The sequence below is a fragment of the Mus musculus genome, chromosome 12, assembly GCF_000001635.26.
Source record: "Mus musculus strain C57BL/6J chromosome 12, GRCm38.p6 C57BL/6J".
NCBI classification, from domain to species: Eukaryota; Metazoa; Chordata; class Mammalia; order Rodentia; family Muridae; genus Mus; species Mus musculus.
The window spans coordinates 103,427,254-103,445,226 of NC_000078.6; the positions used below are offsets into that span (position 1 = coordinate 103,427,254).

A 17,973-nucleotide genomic window follows, 5' to 3' on the forward strand; every position below is an offset into this window, starting at 1 on the left:
GCTAAGTGTACTCATATACATGAAATAAAATAAATCTTTTTTAAAAAAGAGTAAAGGAAATCCTACAAACTACACATCTGAATGTGGTTAATAAAGCAGGAAATACAGAATTCAGAAACTCAATTGTAAAAGGATATGCTTACAAAATGGGCAATAAACCAAAATAAGCATTTCTTAAAAGGTACAAGAAAAAAATGCTCAGGGAGCCACTAGTCAATTGGATAATGCAAACTAGAGCCACAGGTAGACATGGCCTCACTGCAGTGAGAATGTTACAGGGAACAAAGCCTGGCTCATTGTTGTGGGCTATAACTAAGTACAGCCATCATGGAAATTCCTGAAGAATGAAGAACTAGAATGACCATCTGCTCAGAAGGTATGTGAAGCAAGTGAAGTCTGTCAAGGAGACACCTGAATCAAACACTTCAAAAAAACCAAGCAATGGACAGATCCATCAGCCAATGAGTGGATACAGAAATTGTGGCACTCAAGCAGTGTAGAATACTATTTGGTCACAAAAAGAATGAAATCCTCTGCTAGAATATGTGGATACAACCATAGACCATGATGTTAGTCTAATAAGGTCAGGTAGAAAAATGATACTGTGTTAGTTAGGGTTCTCTAGCATCACAGAACTTATGGGTAGTCTCTATATAGTAAGGAAATTTGTTAGTGACTTACATAGTCCAACTCCCTAACAATGGTCAGCAGCAGCTATGAATGGAAATCCAAGGATCTAGCAGTTGCTTAGACCCACAAGGCAAGCAGGCAAAGAGAAAACCAGTCATCAACAGGTCTCCAACAGAAGGTGTGGCCCAGATTAAAGGTGTGTGCTACCATGCCTTTAATCCCAGATGACCTTGAACTCAGAGATCTCCCTGTCTTAAGATTCTGGAATTCATAGCCACTATGCCTCAAGATCTCCATGCCAAGATCCAGGACAGAAACTTGTATCTCCCAGTCTCCTTATTAGGATCACAGGTGAGTCTTCCAATTAATTCTGAATTGTAGTTCATTGTAGATAGAGTCAAGTTGACAACCAGGAATAGCCACTACATGGTACTGAACTTGTGTGAACCCTAGCATAGTACTGGACTCCTGTGGACCCTGATATAGTACTGGATTCGAGGGTACCCTAACATGGTACTGGACTCGTGTGGCCCCTGACAATGTTGATAACACACTGTACCGTGGTTACAGAGGTCAGGGACAGGAGAGGATGAGGACAGAAGGGGGCAGGTACTTAGTTGGAACCAGAAGTGAGAGGTTCCAGTATGGACTGCACCACAGGGTATCTACAGATAATAAAGAGTCACTCACTTTATTTTCAAAACATCACTAAAACAGAGTTTTTATATTTACCCTTAATAATGGTAAATGTTTCAGGTCCTAGGCATGAATGCCTAATAGGAACATAATACAGTCTGCATGAATATCACCACACCACGAGGGACACTGCAAATGTGTATAGTTGTGGTTTTTATGTATCCACTACAATAAGCTATTTTCATTTTTCGTGTGTATTCCTGTGGCATGTGTGTGCATGTGTGTATGTGTGGGTGCACATGTGTGCACATGAGTGGAGGCCTGAGGTTGACAAGTCTCTTCCATGATTGCTTTCCACTTCATTCTTTGAAGGAGGGTCTCTCAAATAAAGCTGGAGCTCTCTATTATAGGCTCCTATGGTTAATTATTTTTCTCTGAGATCGCCTGTCTCCCCTATCTGAAGGCTGGATTACAGGTGGACTACCATACCCACCCAGTATCCTCATGGGTTCTGTGGATCTGAACACTAGGTCCGTTATGCTTGTACATTGAACGCTTTTTCCCCTGACTTATCTCCCCAGTCACGTAGATTTAAAGTTCCAAAGAGAAAGAAAAAAGAAGTTCAAGTTTACTTAAGGAATTGGAGACAGGGATGAGAGCACACAGCTTTCCTCCACACACTGAGCAGGTGAAGGCAGGAGGATTGAAAGTTCAAGGTCAACCTTGACCATACAGAAAGGTCCAGGCCAGTCTTCGTTACCCTACAACTTGTCTTGCAGAAACAAATACAAAACCAACAACAAATACCCAAACCCAAAACAACCAAAGTGGTAGGCTTGAGAAAAGGACAACCACAGGAAAGCTGTAAAGAGCTACAGAAAATAGCCATGGGAGGTTGACTGCAGAAGGCAGAGGAGGATGATCCCCCACAAAGCCTTTAACCACCTTGGCATGGACTGAAATTGAACATAACAAGCCACGTGATCCCCTCCTGGTCTCTGTGCGATCAACTCCTGGCAGACAGTGCTGTCTGCTCCCTACAGTTTCATGATCACAAACCTCAAATCCATCAGAAAAAAAAAAATCTCAGTTTTAACCAGAAAAGAACACCTTTTAAAGAGTCTTGGAAATTTTTTTTACTCATTTTTATTTTGTGTATGAGTGTTCCACATGTAAGCCTGGTTTCCAAAGAAGATGGCGTCTGTATGTGCTGAGAACTGATCGTGGATCCTCTAGAAGAGTAGCTAGTGCACTTAACGGCTGGATCGTCTCTGAAGCCTTTATAGAGTCTTAATGAACGCCTTTGAAGTGTTTAGCATCGGTCACTGTTCAAGTGTTTTGTGTTTCAGCATACTCTAGAAACAGTATCTGCAGAAAAATTACAGTGGTCAAGAAGGATGGATCCCGCCACCACATTAATATTTTGTATTAGAAAAACATATTTGAAGCCAGTCATGGGTCGATGGGGGGGGGGAGCAGATCTTTAATCCCAGCACTGAAGAGGCAGAGCCAGGAGGATCTCTGAGTTCAAAGCCTGAGATTGGTAGGTCTGCAGAGCCCATTCCAGCACAGCGGGGCTGTAAGAGAAATCTGTTCTGGAAAAAAAGCAAAATATAAAAACAACAAAGAAGAAAAAAAAAACTTTTGTGTTCCATAGGGTGAAAGGAAAGCAGTATGTGTGTGTTAATATTAGTTTATCATGTGCACACTGTCAACAGCTTATTTATCTTATGTTAACCTCTCCCAGTCTAACACCCCTTGAGGAATATCAAGCTGACCCCAGTAGACACTAATGAATTTTTAGCATTTCAAAGTCCGAGCCCAAACATCCATGGAGTCCAGCAAGAGCACCAGGGATGAGAGAGACACAAACGTTGGCCATCACGAGTCTCAGACTGTGACTGGCCATCTGATCCTAGGGCCTTGACTGAACTCCAAACTGACTGCCTTTGTGCCAGCCTTACCCGCCCATCCCCAGCCCTGCTCTCTCCCACCTCCCCATCCTTTCCAGCTGTACTGGATGTTGCTGACTGGAGATAAGATATTAGATATTAGGGTGTGTGTGTGTCTGTGTGTGTGTGTCTGAGAGTGTACTTATGCAGGCATAAAAGCTCACACATGTGTGCATGTGAGAAGCCAAAGTTGCCCAGGGTAAGTATCTTCTGTCTTTAGATTTTCACCCAACACAAAGCTTACAGATTTGGCTACCCAGATTACTCTAACTCCTAACATATGCCTTCAAGTGCTGGAACTGTAAGAGGTTGCCAGACATGCCTGGCTTTTATCTGAGTGCTGGGTTCCCAACAACAGTGCTCACACTTGTATTACTAGCTCTTTAACCAATGGCCTAACTCCACCCCCACACAACCCCAGGTTTTGGTGATTGAATATTTGATCCTTTTTTTTAATGTCAACGTGGTATAGGCTAGAGAGATGGCCCAGCAGTTCAGAGTATTGGCTGTTCTTCTAGACGACCTGGGTTCACTTGCCAGCACCCACAAGGCAGCTTACAACCAACTGTAGTTCCAGCTCTGGGGGATCCAATGGCAAGCTCTGGTCTTCATGGGTACCAGACATACTGGTGGTACACAGACATACATATACGCAAAATACCTCTACATATAAAATGAATAAATGAGGTGTTTTTTTTTTATGTTAACCTGCTAGTCTCTCATATCTTCAGATCTTTGGATAAAAGGTGGCTTACAGATTGAAATCCTGTCCCTACTCATTGGCTTTTGTAGTGAGAGGCGTATGAAACTCTGGTGCTCTCCTTACAAAATTCCTCTCTTTCTTCCCAGTGCTGAGGATGAACCCTGTAGTGGCTATTCCTGGCTGTCAACTTGACTCTATCTGGAGTGAACTACAATCCAGAATTGGAAGGCTCACCTGTGATCCTAATCTGGAGGCTGGGAGATACAAGTTTCTGACCTGGATCTTGGCATGGAGATCTTGAGGCATAGTGGCTATGAATTCCAGAAGATTAAGACATGGACATCTCTGAGTTCAAGGTCATCTGGGACAAAGCGTGATCCAGGCATGGTGGCACACACTTTTAATCTGGACCATACCTTCTGCTGGAGACCTACATAAGGACAGTGGAAGAAGGAAGATTTACTCTCTCTCTCTCTCTCCTTCACCTGCTTGCCTTGTGGGACTGAGCAACTGCTAGATCCTTGGACTTCCATTCACAGACCCTGCTGACCACTGTTGGGAGTTGGACTCCAGACTGTAAGTCACCAACAAATTCCCTTACTATATAGAGACTACCCATAAGTTCTGTGATTCTAGAGAACCCTGACTAATACAAACTCTGTCCATGCAAGGTAAGCAATCTACCACTAAGACACATCACTAACCTTTGGCTGTCTGATATATGGCCCTGCGATTAAAGCCAGGTTGCCCTTGACCTCTACAACTTCAGGCTACACATTGACAAGCACTGGAATATCTGGGATACATGACCATGCCCACTGCTCCTTCTAACTGTCCAATCAAATACATCAGGCCAGGCATGGTGATGCACACTTTTAATCTCAGCATTCAGGAGGCAGAGGCAGGTGGATCTCTATGATTCAGAGACCAGTCTGGTCTACACAGTGAGTCCCAGTACAGAAGAGAAACAAAAGACAAAACCAAACCAAAAATAAAGAGAGAAAGAGAGAGAGAGAGAGAGAGAGAGAGAGAGAGAGAGAGAGAGAGAGAGAGAAAGACACAAATCCAAATAATCTAATGATTAGCAAAATAATACTACAGAAAAACTCTTCTAGGTTGGGGATGCATCTCAATGGTAGAATGCTTGCCTAGTGTACACAGAGCCTTGGATTTTGTCCTCATTATGGAAGAAACCAGGCATGGTGATATATGCATATAATCCAGCACTCTCCCAAGCAGAAGATTCAAGGTCATCCTTAGAGGCACGCTTAGTGTAAGGCTAGCCTTAGCTAAAATTCACTTATTCTATCAAATTTTACAACATTTATTGTTGACATAACCCTCCTAAGGGCTAAAGTTCTGTTTTAAGTTTAAAGAACTGTGCTTTAGAGATATATACTATATATTATATGTGATATCAAATAATCCTGTCATCTTATAAGCCCCACTTGCCCAAGGTCAGACAACTTCCTGGAAGGTCTGGGGTTGATATGTATGGAAGACAACAAGCCACTGGTGTTTTCACTTCAGTAAACAATACTGGTTGCCCTAACTGCACAGGCCGTGCTTGATTGAAGTTAGGCAGGAAGTACATAGACAGAAAAGAAGTCTGGATGTGTGCTTCCCATGAGTGGATGTACGCTTGCCCCTGATTGAATGTATGCTTGCCTCTGATTGGGTGGAAGTGAGACGGACAAAGCTCTTTGCCTTTATTGTACTTTTTGAATATTCTGTAGTTATAGCAATTATATGCCTTCCCAGTGAGAAAAACATCCACACACTTGAGGATTAGAAAAGAGAAGGTGGGATGGAGAGTTGGCTCAGTAGTCAAAAGCACTTCTTGTTGCACAGGATGCCCATGGCTCTCACCGCCTCTTCCAACACCAAGCACAGTGTGGTGCACAGATATATACACCCAGACACGATACTCATGCACATAAAAGAGTAAAAATAAATATACATTTTTTTTAAGGAAAAGGCTTCCTACTAGGCCTACAACTAGTAGTTGTGGTAACAGTGACAATAATAGGCTCTGGCTAATGTACAAAGATAACTGGACACAAGATTTTACTAACTTATTTACACCATAGGCTTAGCATTCGGCAGGAACTGTCACCCTTCGGTCTCTTTCAGTCCCAGCCCCAGGGTACACTTTGAATATTTAACCAGAGACAGGAGACTGAAAGTCAGGCAGCTTGGACAGATGGGAGATTTATACAGCAAAGGTATTGCCGGAATTATTTTTAATTTCACCAGTGTTGTTCCTTTTGAATGTTTGCAACCCAGGTCTATCTTGCCTGCATGCAGAATTCAGCCTTTCTTAATAAGAGGTTAGGGGGTTTGATGGCAGACTAGGACTTAAAGGTGGCTGTGACCTTGAGGTGCTCTCTTGAGTTGCCCTTTAGAGCCTGTTCTTTGATATGGGGAGGGAACAAAGGTCTGATTATGAGTCAAGGTTGTTGCCCGTTGTTACAGGAACGGAGCCAGATTTGGGTTCATTCTTGGTGAACAACAGCAAAAACCTTCTCAGCCACCCTAAACTTCAATCATGGTACAAAATTTTATTTTCTACAGTGTATAAGAAACCCAGTGATATTTCACTTTCATTCCTTTCATATTGGAGACATTCCAGTTTGTGTAATTTAATATTAAATTCGACTTCGTGCAACTTAATATTTTCTAAGTGACATTATTAATAAATGTTTACAACCTCAATTTTATTACTTCAAGTTTCTCCCACAGCACTGTCACTGGAAGGAAAAAAACCCACTGGCAAACGTGTTATATTTTACAATACTTTGTAAACCGATTAACACTCAGAACCCTCAGTAAAAGAATAGTGAATTTTTCTTCCCAGCCAAAACAGCAGTGGGAATGGAAATTTTTCTCATTGGCTGCCTTCCATCACTGAGTGTTTCTTCAATCTGAGTGGATTTGTCGGGCCTGGAGAGAGCTGGGGAAATAGAAACCTATCTTATTGGCTGTCTTCAGTCACGGGGTGTATCTTCAACTAGAGTGGATTTGTCGGGCCTGGAGAGAGCTGGGGAAATCGAAACTTATTTCAGCAGCTGTCTTCAGTCACTGGGTGTGTCTTCCTGCACAGTGGACTTGACGGGCCTGGAGGGAGGAGAGGAAATTGAAACCTATCTCATCCTCTAGTTTATTTACATCATTGGGTATGTCTTCTTTGACCACAGTAGAGTTTTCCACTCTGAAATGAACTGGGTTTTCCAGAAACGAATCCAAGATCCAGCTGTTGGTAGTAGTGGGGGTGGGGATGTCAGTTGGGGTCTTCAGGAAATCTTCAGTGGGTAGGTCCAGAACAGAGACCCTACTCAGATGCCCCTAGGCCTAGGAGGCAAAAGTCCTCAGAGGCTGAAGGGAAGCCAATGTACAGGCTCTCTCAGAAGCCGTCTAGTTCTTGAAAAGGCACCTATCTATAAAGGTAATGGGTTATTTTTCCTAAGCTGGCGCAATGAGATAATTCAAGTCAGATTAATTCTATATAGGCAGATTTATCAGGAAGCTGCTCTCAGGCAAGATCACTGGCCACAAGGACCAAGTTCAGGGACCTCATTATGGTGATAGGAGGATGAGACAGAGACATGTGCATGCACCAAGAGAGAACAGAAGTCCAGGAAGAGACAGTTAGACACCAGCATGTCTGGACCATTTAGGGAAGAGGCCTGGGCTTATGGCAGCCCAGCCTTTGGGCTGGACAGTTCAAGGGTTGGGCCAGGGTATGCCAGGGAGGGACTGAGGGATGCTGGGAGAACCTGGAGGCCAGGTCTGGAACCTGGAGGTCAGGTCTGCTTTGACATGTCAAATATGCACCTCAGTCTCTTGTCCTTGGGTCTGAAACCAAATAGTGGGTGTGTTCCAAGAAGGAAGGGACCCCAGGCCCTATTAGTCTCTGAAGGCTAGAGGTTGGTGAAGTGAGCTATAAGGGTTAAGAGTAATGTAGTCAGCCTGCCACTTGTAAGCAGCTGGACCAGGCTGGTTTGGTGCCTAAGGTCTTTGCTATGGAGCCTTCTGGCCTGGAGTGAATCACTTGCACTGTCTAAAATGGCTCCTTAATCCCTACAAGAAGCAGGATCTCAGACCCTAGGGCTGGGGCCAAGCCCAGTGTGGCCACCAATTCTGAGCAGCCTCTCTCTCCAGCCGGGAGCCATTCAGTGTTTGCAGGTTCGTTGGTGGAATCCAGCTCTTGGTCTCCAATCTCATCAAAACTCCAATTCACTCCATAGATTCGGTTCCTGTTTGGAAACTTAACTGGTCCTCATGGCGTTTTCGGGCACAGGGACACTGGTGGCTTCCATTGTCTCCAAGATGACATCTTCAGCAGCCATGGTCAAAGCTGGAGGGGCAGTCTCTGGCACCATTCTAGCTGGTTCGAAGGGTGAGTGCCCATGGAAGAATGGAGAGTGGGCTGGGGGGTGGGGCTGGGGACAGCTATGGAGCATGTAGCATCCTGACCTCAGAGCTGCCCACTGTCTCACATCCCACATAGTCTTGACTCTGAAAAATACCTGAGGGAGCCAAGACTAGTGTAATGAGGCTGGGTCTGAGTCCCTAGAAACTCAGACCTACCTGCTTCACAGGGTCGTCCTCTGGAACTTTGGTCCCTGGGGTCTGGAGCTGGGTCCTCCCATCTCTTCTCACTGACTCACCAACAAGGTTCATCTTTTGTGGAACTGTCAGTCCTGCTGGCTGTACAAGCCGTGGTATGGACTTAAATAAAGTTAGCTCCTTCCTCCAGCTTGTGAAGGCCTCTCTGATTTTATTTATTTAATTCCCTTGCACGAATCTTCTTTCTCAGCCCCCAATTTCCAGCCTGCTGTGGAGATTTTCTTTATCATTTGCCTGACTGAAGAGGGCAATGGATAACATTCTCAATGGATAGCATTAGGGCACCCCGTTACTTTTCTCACACTTAGAAATGAGGCTCTTAAAAACCCACCCTAAGCCGGGCAGTGGTGGTGCACACCTTTAATCCCAGCACTCGGGAGGCAGAGGCAGGCAGATTTCTGAGTTCGAGGCCAGCCTGGTCTACAAAGTGAGTTCCAGGACAGCCAGGGCTACACAGAGAAACCCTGTCTCAGAAAAAAACCAAAAAAAAAAAAAAAAAAAAAAAAAAAGCAAACGAACAAACAAACAAACCCAAGAACTAACCAAACCAACCAAACAAACAAAAAAACCCACCCTAGAAGAAGATAAAAAAAATCAGCCCTTCTAAATCTATACAGAATCTTTGTGTAGCTTCTTTTTCTTTCTGTCACCCAGGGCAGACACTCTCAGCCCCCCACAGCAGTCTTTTCATGATGGTTTGAGTCCCTTCATGAGGGATACATTTCTGACCCCTCTCTGATCTGTGATTTTACCCTCCAGGGCTCATCCTGTTAACACAGAGTGCCCTGGGCTCTGCAACATCTGCACTTGGAGCACTGAAGGTTGGCACCATTTTATCTGGGTTCTCTGCCTCCACCTTGGCTGCTTCCCCCATTGGAGGTAACTGGCCCTGCATGTCCATCCCACACTCCTGCTTGGGACCCAGGTCTACATGGAGAACAATGACAAGCCACCTCTCTCATTCCTTTGTGCTTATCAGGGATTCAGAGGGATAGGAAATTTATCAGAGGAGGTAACTTAAGATCAGTAGAATGTTAGTGAATAGAACTTTATTGCATGCATTCACATCTTAATTGCTAGCCTATTACATTGGTTAGTTCATTGAGTTTTTCTAATGACCTCAGAGGAGGGTAACATCTCTCTCTCCCACTCCCCCTCCCCCTCTCTACTTCCCCTCCCCCTCTCCCTCTCTCTCTCCTCTTGGAATGGAGGCTCACTCTATAGCCCAGGCCAGCTCAGAGAGCACTATGGATGTAGCCCACCATGATTGACCTTAAGCTTGTCACAAGGTGTGGCCTTGTTGGAGAAGAAGTGTCACTGGGGGTAGTCTTTGAGTTGCAAAAGCATCACAACTACCTGCCTGGTGCCCTGCACCCTGTCACAATGATTGCTTATCCCTATGTCAGTGGCCCTCAGCCCTAAATTCTAGAGCCAGTACTCTGTGCTGGGAGGCTACACACGTGTTCTATGTATACCTACTTGACTACTGGTCTTTTTCCTTTTTTTCATAGAAGCCAGGGCAGTCACTCAACTACCAACGTGTATGGCAAGCCTCTGCTTTTGTCTGTTTTTTTGTTTTGCTGTAGAGGAACCTGCTTTGGTGGGCAGGGAGAAGAAAAGTGACTTCAGATTTTCCTTCCCCGCAGCAGGCAAAGCAGCAAGAAGGCAGAGAAAGGAAGGACAAAGCAAAATCTACCTGAAGGGTTTTGAGTTCTCCAGAGGCAAGCTGTCAGGACCTGCTCAGGGCAGAGCTATGCCCTGGGGTCTCTCTCAGGGATAGGCACACAGGGCTCATTCCTTCTTGTGAGCTTGGTGGTGGTGGTGGGGGGGGGGGATAGAGACCATTCTCACAGGATTGTTTTTTCTTTCTAGCCAAGGCTGTTGTGGCTGTGCTTGGGGGAGGTGAGTGACTTCACGCAATGGGTGCAGGTTCCCTCCTACCTCTCCCTGTAAGCATCAGAGCCAAGACATGCCCCATCTTGTCCCAGTTGGCTGTCCCAGAGGTAGTGGGGCAAACATGGTGATGAAATAGGGAACTGGTTGAAAGAAGGAACTAGAAAGAAGGAGTGTAGTGGTGTAGAGGCAGGAGAGGCCACACCTCCCTCAGTGCCCTTGTCCTCCTGGGAGAGCAGTCACCTTGTGACCTGGTGCATGATTTGAATTCCTTTGAGCTCCTAATTTTTACCCTGAAAGATAAAACGGAACTGTTTATCCCATTTAGTAATTACCAAGGGGGCTCTAGGACGGAAAAAGCACTTGGAATGTACTAGAGTTTGCTGTGTGTTGGGGTCTGAGAGTCGTCTCACATACCACATGAACACTGATCTTACTCGGAGAAGGCTAGTGTGTTGAGCATTCACCCCAGGTCTGATTGATCAAGGCCTCAGACAAGACTTAGGATCTAACTGCTATCTGGAACTATAATCCTACAGAGCTCTCAAGCCTGAAATCCACAAGTATCTGTGCCTAGTTATTTTACCAATCAGCATTGAGGGTTAGGAGACTTCCCTAGGAACATGTCTCTCTTGCACATTTATCCCTTTCCCATTGGGTATGGGTAATCAAGTGTGGTAGGGGACTTGCCTTGCCTAACTTTCACGTCGTAGTCTGCCAACCAGGATGTCAGTTACTCATGTTCATGAATATTTCTGTCAGTAGGATGTCAATTCTCCGGGAGGTCTTGGGAACTTAAAACTTTTTATAACCCCCGACTCAAGGTGGAAGTCTTATTTCAAATGGCTACTTATATTGTGTGGATTTCCTATTATGTTGGGGTCTATACCCAGAGCAACTTATATTGGCAAAAACCATAAAAGCACATAGCCATGTGCAGGAAGTGTGCTGTAGCTTATTGAGGCTACTTATACAAAGCAGTTCTACCTGCCTTCCATTGTGATTGCATCCTAAAAACACTGAAGCATAGAACATTACAGAATATGCAAAAATTGGGCATGAGAAAGTACTACTAGTAACAGCATAGTAGAAAATTCCTTTGCTACAGTAATCAGAGCATAGGAGAAAGTTCCCTTGCAACATTGGGAACGGCTTAAAATGCCTGGCTAGACAAGCAGCAGTTACTCAGGCCTAAACACTCAGCAGTCACTATCAGCCTGGTGGCTTCTGACATGGACCCAAGCAGGGCTGGGAGATGCCTCCTCCAGTCATTCCAGTTGGGTATCACTTATGTTCTTTGTCTGAGCAAGATGTTCTGTAGAAACACTCATTCAGGGCTGCTCTATTCTCCCCACATTACTCCAAGACAGACATTGAGCCCAGCAAGTGCCTTTCTGAAGGTCTTGCTCCCAATCCTAGCCAGGCAAGAACTCCACCCTCACTGACTAACATCTCCTCTCCTACTGTGCTCCCTGAATCCTGACTACCAGCACTCTAGTTCAGAGAGGGCCTCTTGCCTTGCCCTTCACCTTTGCTCTCTAGGCTTCTCCAGAGTTACAGGGAAGAGGAGAAGCCCTGGCTCAGTCCCCTCTGCCCATTCTCTCCTTCTCCAGACCCCTGGGAGTCCTTCAGGCTTAACGGAGTATATTGGGGAATGGGGGATCCCTGTCCCCAAGCCCACTGACATAGCTCCTCTTCCCACAGCCATGACAGTAGCTGCTGTACCACCTGCGCTGAGTGCTGTGGGCTTCACCGCCTCAGGAATTGCAGCCTCCTCTCTAGCAGCTAAGATGATGTCCTTGTCAGCTATTGCTAATGGGGGTGGAGTCCCAGCTGGTGGCCTGGTGGCCATTCTGCAGTCTGCTGGTAAGTGTCATGGCAGGAGGACCAGAGGGAGGACAGGTCATAGCCTACTCTCTCCGTTTCTTTTCCTTCTTTCTGGTGTTTACCAGGGGAGGTGGAGGAGGGAGAGGATAATTGCAGGATGGTTTACCTGGGCTTAACTCTCCCCTTAGGCCTAGCCTTTTCCCTGCAGAGGGGGATGGTATCTAGATGGACTATTACCTAGTGTTTGGGTATGGAGTGTCCCCTGCAAAAATGATAGTGCTAAACACAGACTCCAGAAATTTTGGGAAAGAGCAGGGATACCGTGGAGACCCCGTTCTTCCAGACATCCGGGTGGTTCTGGAAACTCTGCTGTTCTCTGACTCCTTAGTTTTATTTCATCATACATTGGTCATCGTCTGTGTCTTCCCAGGAGCTGCTGGACTCTCCGTGCCATCTACTGTCATCGTGGGCTCTGCAGGGTCTGCCGTTGTGGCCAGTGTCATGAACATCTGTGAGAGTTTCTACCCTTTTCTCATGGGATCAGAGGTGGCAGACATGGCGACAGAGGTGGCAGATATGGCGATAGAGGTGGCAGACATTTCAACAGAAGAGGCACTGCCCAACTTGTCTAACACAGAGAAGGATTAATTACCCCCAGGCGACAATCTCCTAACACATATTGCCTAGGTGGAAATAAATTAAACCGAGTTCTTGCCAGTCTCATTGTTCCCCTTTCTGTGTGCTACTTGCACAGTAAAGGTAGGGGCCTGAGCTCTCTGCTACCTGGGCCTGAGGTAGGCTAGGCTCAACTCTTCCTCCCTCCATGTTGTCTCAGACCAACATGGTGTAGGTGCATGCTCGGCTGGAATGCATCTAAATGTGAAAACAGAAGCTGCTCTTTGCCCTGCTACTGATCCATAACTCTGAGCATGCCACCTCCTTCTTATACAGAGGATAATGAGGAGGTGACCTTCCTGACATCTCAGATACCAACCAGGATGGGGATCTCTGAGTAGTTGTGATGGCATCCTTCTATGAACCACTCATCTCAAAGCCAGATCTGGTTTGCATTCACACCCTCCTATTCACACCCTCCTCCCCACTGTGTATCCAGGGATTATTGCTGGTAGCCTAGATCGAAACCTCTGTCTGAATGAGATGACCCAACTGCAATGCCAAACCTCTCCCTATCCTTCAATTATTCCACAGCTCCACTAAAGATCTTGAATGTCACCCTTTGTATGCCTCCTGCACAGCCCTGCACAGAGCTTGACGAGAAGAAATAGTTTACCAGTCATGCTAGTTAGGGGTCAGTCTCCACTTCACACATGCAGAATGGCTCTAGCTCTGAGGGCTGTGGGAGGAATTTCCCTGGGACAGACATAGTCTTCATCCTCCCTCTAAGAAAGCAGTCCCACTACAGCAGTGTCCCCAGACCCAGAGGTCCCCACTCTCCCTTTCATGACTTATGCCTCCTTCTCAAGCAGTGCCCTGGATAAGAGGATAATTCAGAACCCACCCTTCTCTGAAAATCCTCAGGCCCTCATCATTCTCCTCGAGACAGGATTTTGTACCCACCAGCTGACCTAGATCGAATGCCCACAGATCCTGAGCACCCACCTTTGGGTCTGGCAGAGCATCGCTGCCAGACACTGCAGCCCAGTTAAAGTGGGTTTTTTCTTCTTTGTGTGTGTCCTGACTGGGACTTCAATACTGGCCAGGACAAAGAGGCTCTGAACAGGTTTGGGCAGACCCTTCTACAAGTATTGAGCCAGCTGCTAGGCAAACCCCTAGGATGAGATAGGTAATGCAAGAGACCCAGGAATCCCACACTGGGCTCCCAGAGTGCGTATGTGAGCCTGACCCTTGTTCACCTGAGATGCAGACACCATAAAATCAGCAAGCAGTCATCTTTGATATTGCCATTCAGGCACCCCAGATAGTAGAAGGAAACTTCAGAAGTTAGAAGGGTTTGAAGATATGAATGGGTCCCAATAAATATAGATTGCTCAAATGTATCCTTCTGCCTCAAGACTTCTAGGTGTCAGTGTGGACCCTGTCCAGCACTGCAGAATGTGACATATAAGCAATGACTCTCAGGCTTGAGTAAGGGAGTAGTCAGGTTGCTTCAACATACGGCAGGGGTTTATGCCTCCTTTCCATTTGATAGATATTATAGATGATGGTGACCTGTTTTGATTTCCTCTTGTTCCTCAGGTACCAGTGCATTCCCAGTGAGCCCAGTGAATTCCCTGGTGGTTTTCTGTCAGCCTCTCAGCAGTACAGTGAGGTAGCTACAGGCTGCTCATAGCCCTGGATGTGCACAGCCATTGATAGGGAAGGACCAAGAGCTCAGAGGGTCACTGTCTTAGGTACCACTCAGCTTAGCCTCATGACAGAAACCTCTTGTTGCCCTACCTTGAATAAGTGATAAAGTGAGGTCCACAATCCCCCACCAAAGCCCTCATACCACACAGATTATTTCCATTAAGGCAGGGTCCACCTACAGCCCTCTGCCTACTGACTGTGTGCTGGCCAACCTGTTACCTCCCTCTGATCTCCAGGCTGAGGCTGACTGGGAAAGTCTCAAACCTTGAAAAACTCCCAGCCCAGAACCCCAATCAAAGAGCCACCACAGCAAAGTTAGGAACACCAGCCCATATACTTTGTTGTTTTCATCATTCTTTGACATCAGTGAGGGTTCTGAAGGTGCCTTTTGGAACTTCATCTCCTGCGTAGTCTGTACAGGCTTTGAGTTGAGCTGATAGAAGTGTCATCTCCTAAGCTCAGAGCAAGGCTCCAACAGCTGCCCCAGCAGCCCCTAGGATGGCATTTGTTGATGTGGAGAGTCCAAGGACCCCTGGGAAGGAGACAGTGCAGTGACAGGCAGTGACCTGATGCTCAGAGATGCCCACCCAATTTCTATGGGAACCTTAGGGCTTTGCTTCAGCCAGAGCTATTTAAAATGAACCAGAAGGAGAAGACAGATGCGGGCCAAGTGGAATATAGGACAGAGAGCTATCCACAGAGATGCTCTCTCTATAGCAGGACAGAGGGGTACTCATTGTAGAAAAAAACACTCAGGGAAGATTCAGAGCACAAGTAGCATGCCTCAGACTCCTCCCTACTTTAGCCATTCAGCACCTTTCACCCAAAGCCCACACACCCCCACCTAACTCAGAATAAATCAAAAAGTAGGGACAGAACTAGAAGACACAGGTCACTTAAGAAGGTGGGGCTGGAGGGAGAGGAAAGGTGTCACCATCCTTGTCTTGGACTCTGGTCATCTTGCCTGGCCTGACACTTACCTGCTGATTGGAGTGTGGCTACCAGGCTTCCTGCTGCAACTCCACCTCCATTGGCAATTGCTGCAGCAGACATCATCTTGGCTGCTATGGAGGCAGCTGCAATGCCTGTCCCAGTGAAGCCCATGGCAGCCAGGGCCACAGGTGCCCCTGCCACAGCCAGAGCTGTAGGGAGAGGAGCTGGGTGAGGTAGGCTCAGGGAAATGACCCACCCAACAATTCCCTGACTGTTTCTGGGGACTTTCTATTCTGAGGAGCATGGAAGGGGATCCCAAAGTAAAGAAGAAGGGGAGCAAGGTGGAGGCAAAGGGGTCAGTGGAGGATGTGACAGAGCCGTGGTGTTCCCAGGCTTGAGAAGAATCATCCTTCACTGGGCCTGGGGTTGTGAGGGTTAAATACAACCCTGCAGTGTTCAGCAGCTGCCGCTCCCTGTCTTCTCCACATTCATCTACTTGCTGCTCATCATATATGAGGCCTGGAGGGGCAGCTGGGCAGAAATCTTAAGCTCATTCCTAGAGTAGATTTAGCACAGCCCAGGGCCCTGCTCTGCACCCAGGCAGCTCCAGAATCCAGCAGTAGCAGGCAGCAGGAATGGTACCCATCTAAAGCACAAATGGTACCCCACCACCTCACCCTCAGGAGCAGAGACAAACCTCCTCCTATGGCAGAGCCAAACAGTGTTCCTATAGAGAGATGGATGGATAGAGAAGGTTAGAGTTTGTTGATGGCAGGGATTTCTTGGTGGCTTTGCTCAGGCATCCCCGTTCCCAGCTCACTCGGGGCAGGGGGGCTACTCACCCAACATGTTGAGTCCTCCTGGTAGCAGCAGAGCATAGGAAGAACTTAGGGAGTGGCTTATATCTGGGGAGAGAAGAAGAGGCTTGTACTGGGAACCAATAGGGACAGGGTCCGCCCCTTTGAGAGGTTTGAAAGCTAAAGGGGAAGTTTGAAAACAATCTGGGGGAGGGTTTGAAACCAGTCCTCCACCCACCTGCTTACATCTTTCCTGAACTCTGTCTCTCTTTCTCTCTCTCTCTCTCTCTCCTTCACACACACACACACACACACACACACACACACACACAGAGAGAGAGAGAGAGAGAGAGAGAGTACTAGGATGAGCAAGAAGACTACAAAGACAAAACCTGTGTTTGCTATGAAATGGAAACTAAAAAAAAATAAGAAACACCTACAGAATAAACAAACTCAGGAAGAATAATGTGGGCCCAAAAATCACCATTTCACCTGACAGAGGTTGAGAGATCATTTTGGAGCTATGGCTGGCTGACTAGCTTAGGTTACCCAAAAGGTCATGTACCCACACAGTAAAAATTTTGATAAGGTTTTTCTTATAGCAGAATGAAGACAGTCATAAATCAAGGTATATTCATACATAAAAATCCAAATATATATGTATATGTAAGACCCCTGAAGCTGGGCCTGCACTCGAGTCCCCGGGATGAGCTGGACAGCACCCCAGTGACCCACACCTGATGCAAACTGCAAGAGGTTTTATCAGCTAGCTGAGGATGAAGTCCCTCTGCCATGCAGCGCAGGGGAGTTCGACCCTGAGCACTGACAGGAGGGGGCTTTTAACAGCTAGCTGAGGAAATGGGAGGAGTTGGAAGGAGTTGGGAGGAGAGTTGGGAGGAGAGTTGGCTACAGCTCCTTTCTGGCGAGGGGGGGTGGGGGCGTGAGCTGCAGCCTCCTCTCAGGTGTCTATCAGGAAGGAATTGGGAGGAGGAGAGTTGGGAGGAGAGTTGGCTACAGCTCCTTTCTGGCGGGGGGGGGGGGGGGGGGGGAAGGGGGGGGAGGCAGTGAGCTGCAGCCTCCTCTCAGGTGTCTATCAGGAAGGAATTGGGAGGAGGAGAGTTGGGAGGAGAGCTGGGAGGAGAGTTGGCTACAGCTCCTTTCTGGTGGGGGGGGGGGGGGAAGGCAGTGAGCTGCAGCCTCCTCTCAGGTGTCTATCTCCATGTCCTTGTAGATCTTCCTACAATTATTGCATCTCTGGCTGTAAGGCACAGAAACAAAAAGGCTTTTGGCTGGCTATAGAGAACAAAGAGCTTCTTTCTGGCTGTATTTTTAGAGATCAGGGAAAACAAGCTTGGGGGAACGTCCATGGGCCTTACCTTCCAGGGAGAAACACTCTAAGTCGGGGTCACACACACACACACACACACACACACATATACACACATATGCATATATATACATATGCATAGATGTATACATACATACATATGCATATATATGTATACATATACATATACACATATATTATATTTTTACGTGTTTGTGTATCAGTGAGAACATTAAGTGGGAGGGCTGAGCCTCTGCCATCCATATCCTGGATGCTAACTGAAGGTATTTCCCCTTTTGTTTGGTGGCGGCCAGGTAT

The 17,973-nt window shown here is 46.7% G+C and overlaps 2 protein-coding genes across 10 annotated transcripts; one reads left to right on the forward strand and one right to left on the reverse strand.

The window, feature by feature from the left end:
• Positions 1-6,619: 6,619 nt before the first annotated feature.
• Positions 6,620-16,427, reverse strand: Ifi27l2a (interferon, alpha-inducible protein 27 like 2A). 2 transcript variants are annotated; one of them, NM_001281830.1, is made up of 4 exons: positions 16,374-16,427; positions 16,229-16,258; positions 15,579-15,740; positions 6,620-7,038 (listed from the first exon to the last, which is right to left on the reverse strand). In NM_001281830.1, exons 1-4 carry the CDS (start codon positions 16,378-16,380, stop codon positions 6,983-6,985), a joined length of 255 nt encoding a protein of 84 aa, NP_001268759.1. In that variant the 5' UTR covers positions 16,381-16,427; the 3' UTR covers positions 6,620-6,982. The 2 variants fall into 2 exon arrangements, with proteins under 2 accessions (NP_001268759.1, NP_084079.1); NM_029803.3 differs by lacking the exon at positions 6,620-7,038 and adding an exon at positions 14,913-15,130.
• On the forward strand, positions 6,936-12,992 carry Ifi27 (interferon, alpha-inducible protein 27). 8 transcript variants are annotated; one of them, NM_001364173.1, is made up of 7 exons: positions 6,936-7,366; positions 8,169-8,320; positions 9,310-9,429; positions 10,137-10,271; positions 10,423-10,452; positions 12,148-12,309; positions 12,701-12,992. In NM_001364173.1, the coding sequence occupies exons 2-7, from the start codon at positions 8,203-8,205 to the stop codon at positions 12,916-12,918; spliced, it is 783 nt and encodes a 260-aa protein (NP_001351102.1). In that variant the 5' UTR covers positions 6,936-7,366; positions 8,169-8,202; the 3' UTR covers positions 12,919-12,992. The 8 variants fall into 8 exon arrangements, with proteins under 8 accessions (NP_001351102.1, NP_081066.2, NP_001351103.1 ...); NM_026790.2 differs by having other exon boundaries at positions 6,936-7,097; NM_001364174.1 differs by having other exon boundaries at positions 6,936-7,097; positions 10,197-10,271.
• Positions 16,428-17,973: the final 1,546 nt, after the last annotated feature.

What these genes read in the sequence shown, in the direction of transcription:
- Ifi27l2a (NM_029803.3), bottom strand. An exon ending in TGGCTCTGCCATAGGAGGAG is followed by an intron (nt 15,741 to 16,228) that starts GTTTGTCTCTGC and finishes CTCTCCCTACAG; the next exon opens with CTCTGGCTGTGGCAGGGGCA. An exon ending in AGCCACACTCCAATCAGCAG is followed by an intron (nt 15,131 to 15,578) that starts GTAAGTGTCAGG and finishes TCTCCTTCCCAG; the next exon opens with GGGTCCTTGGACTCTCCACA.
- Ifi27 (NM_001364173.1), top strand. Translation starts at nt 8,203, where the DNA reads ATGGCGTTTTCGGGCACAGGGACACTGGTGGCTTCCATTGTCTCCAAG. An exon ending in CATTCTAGCTGGTTCGAAGG is followed by an intron (nt 8,321 to 9,309) that starts GTGAGTGCCCAT and finishes TTTACCCTCCAG; the next exon opens with GGCTCATCCTGTTAACACAG. An exon ending in GGGTTTTGAGTTCTCCAGAG is followed by an intron (nt 10,272 to 10,422) that starts GCAAGCTGTCAG and finishes TTTTCTTTCTAG; the next exon opens with CCAAGGCTGTTGTGGCTGTG.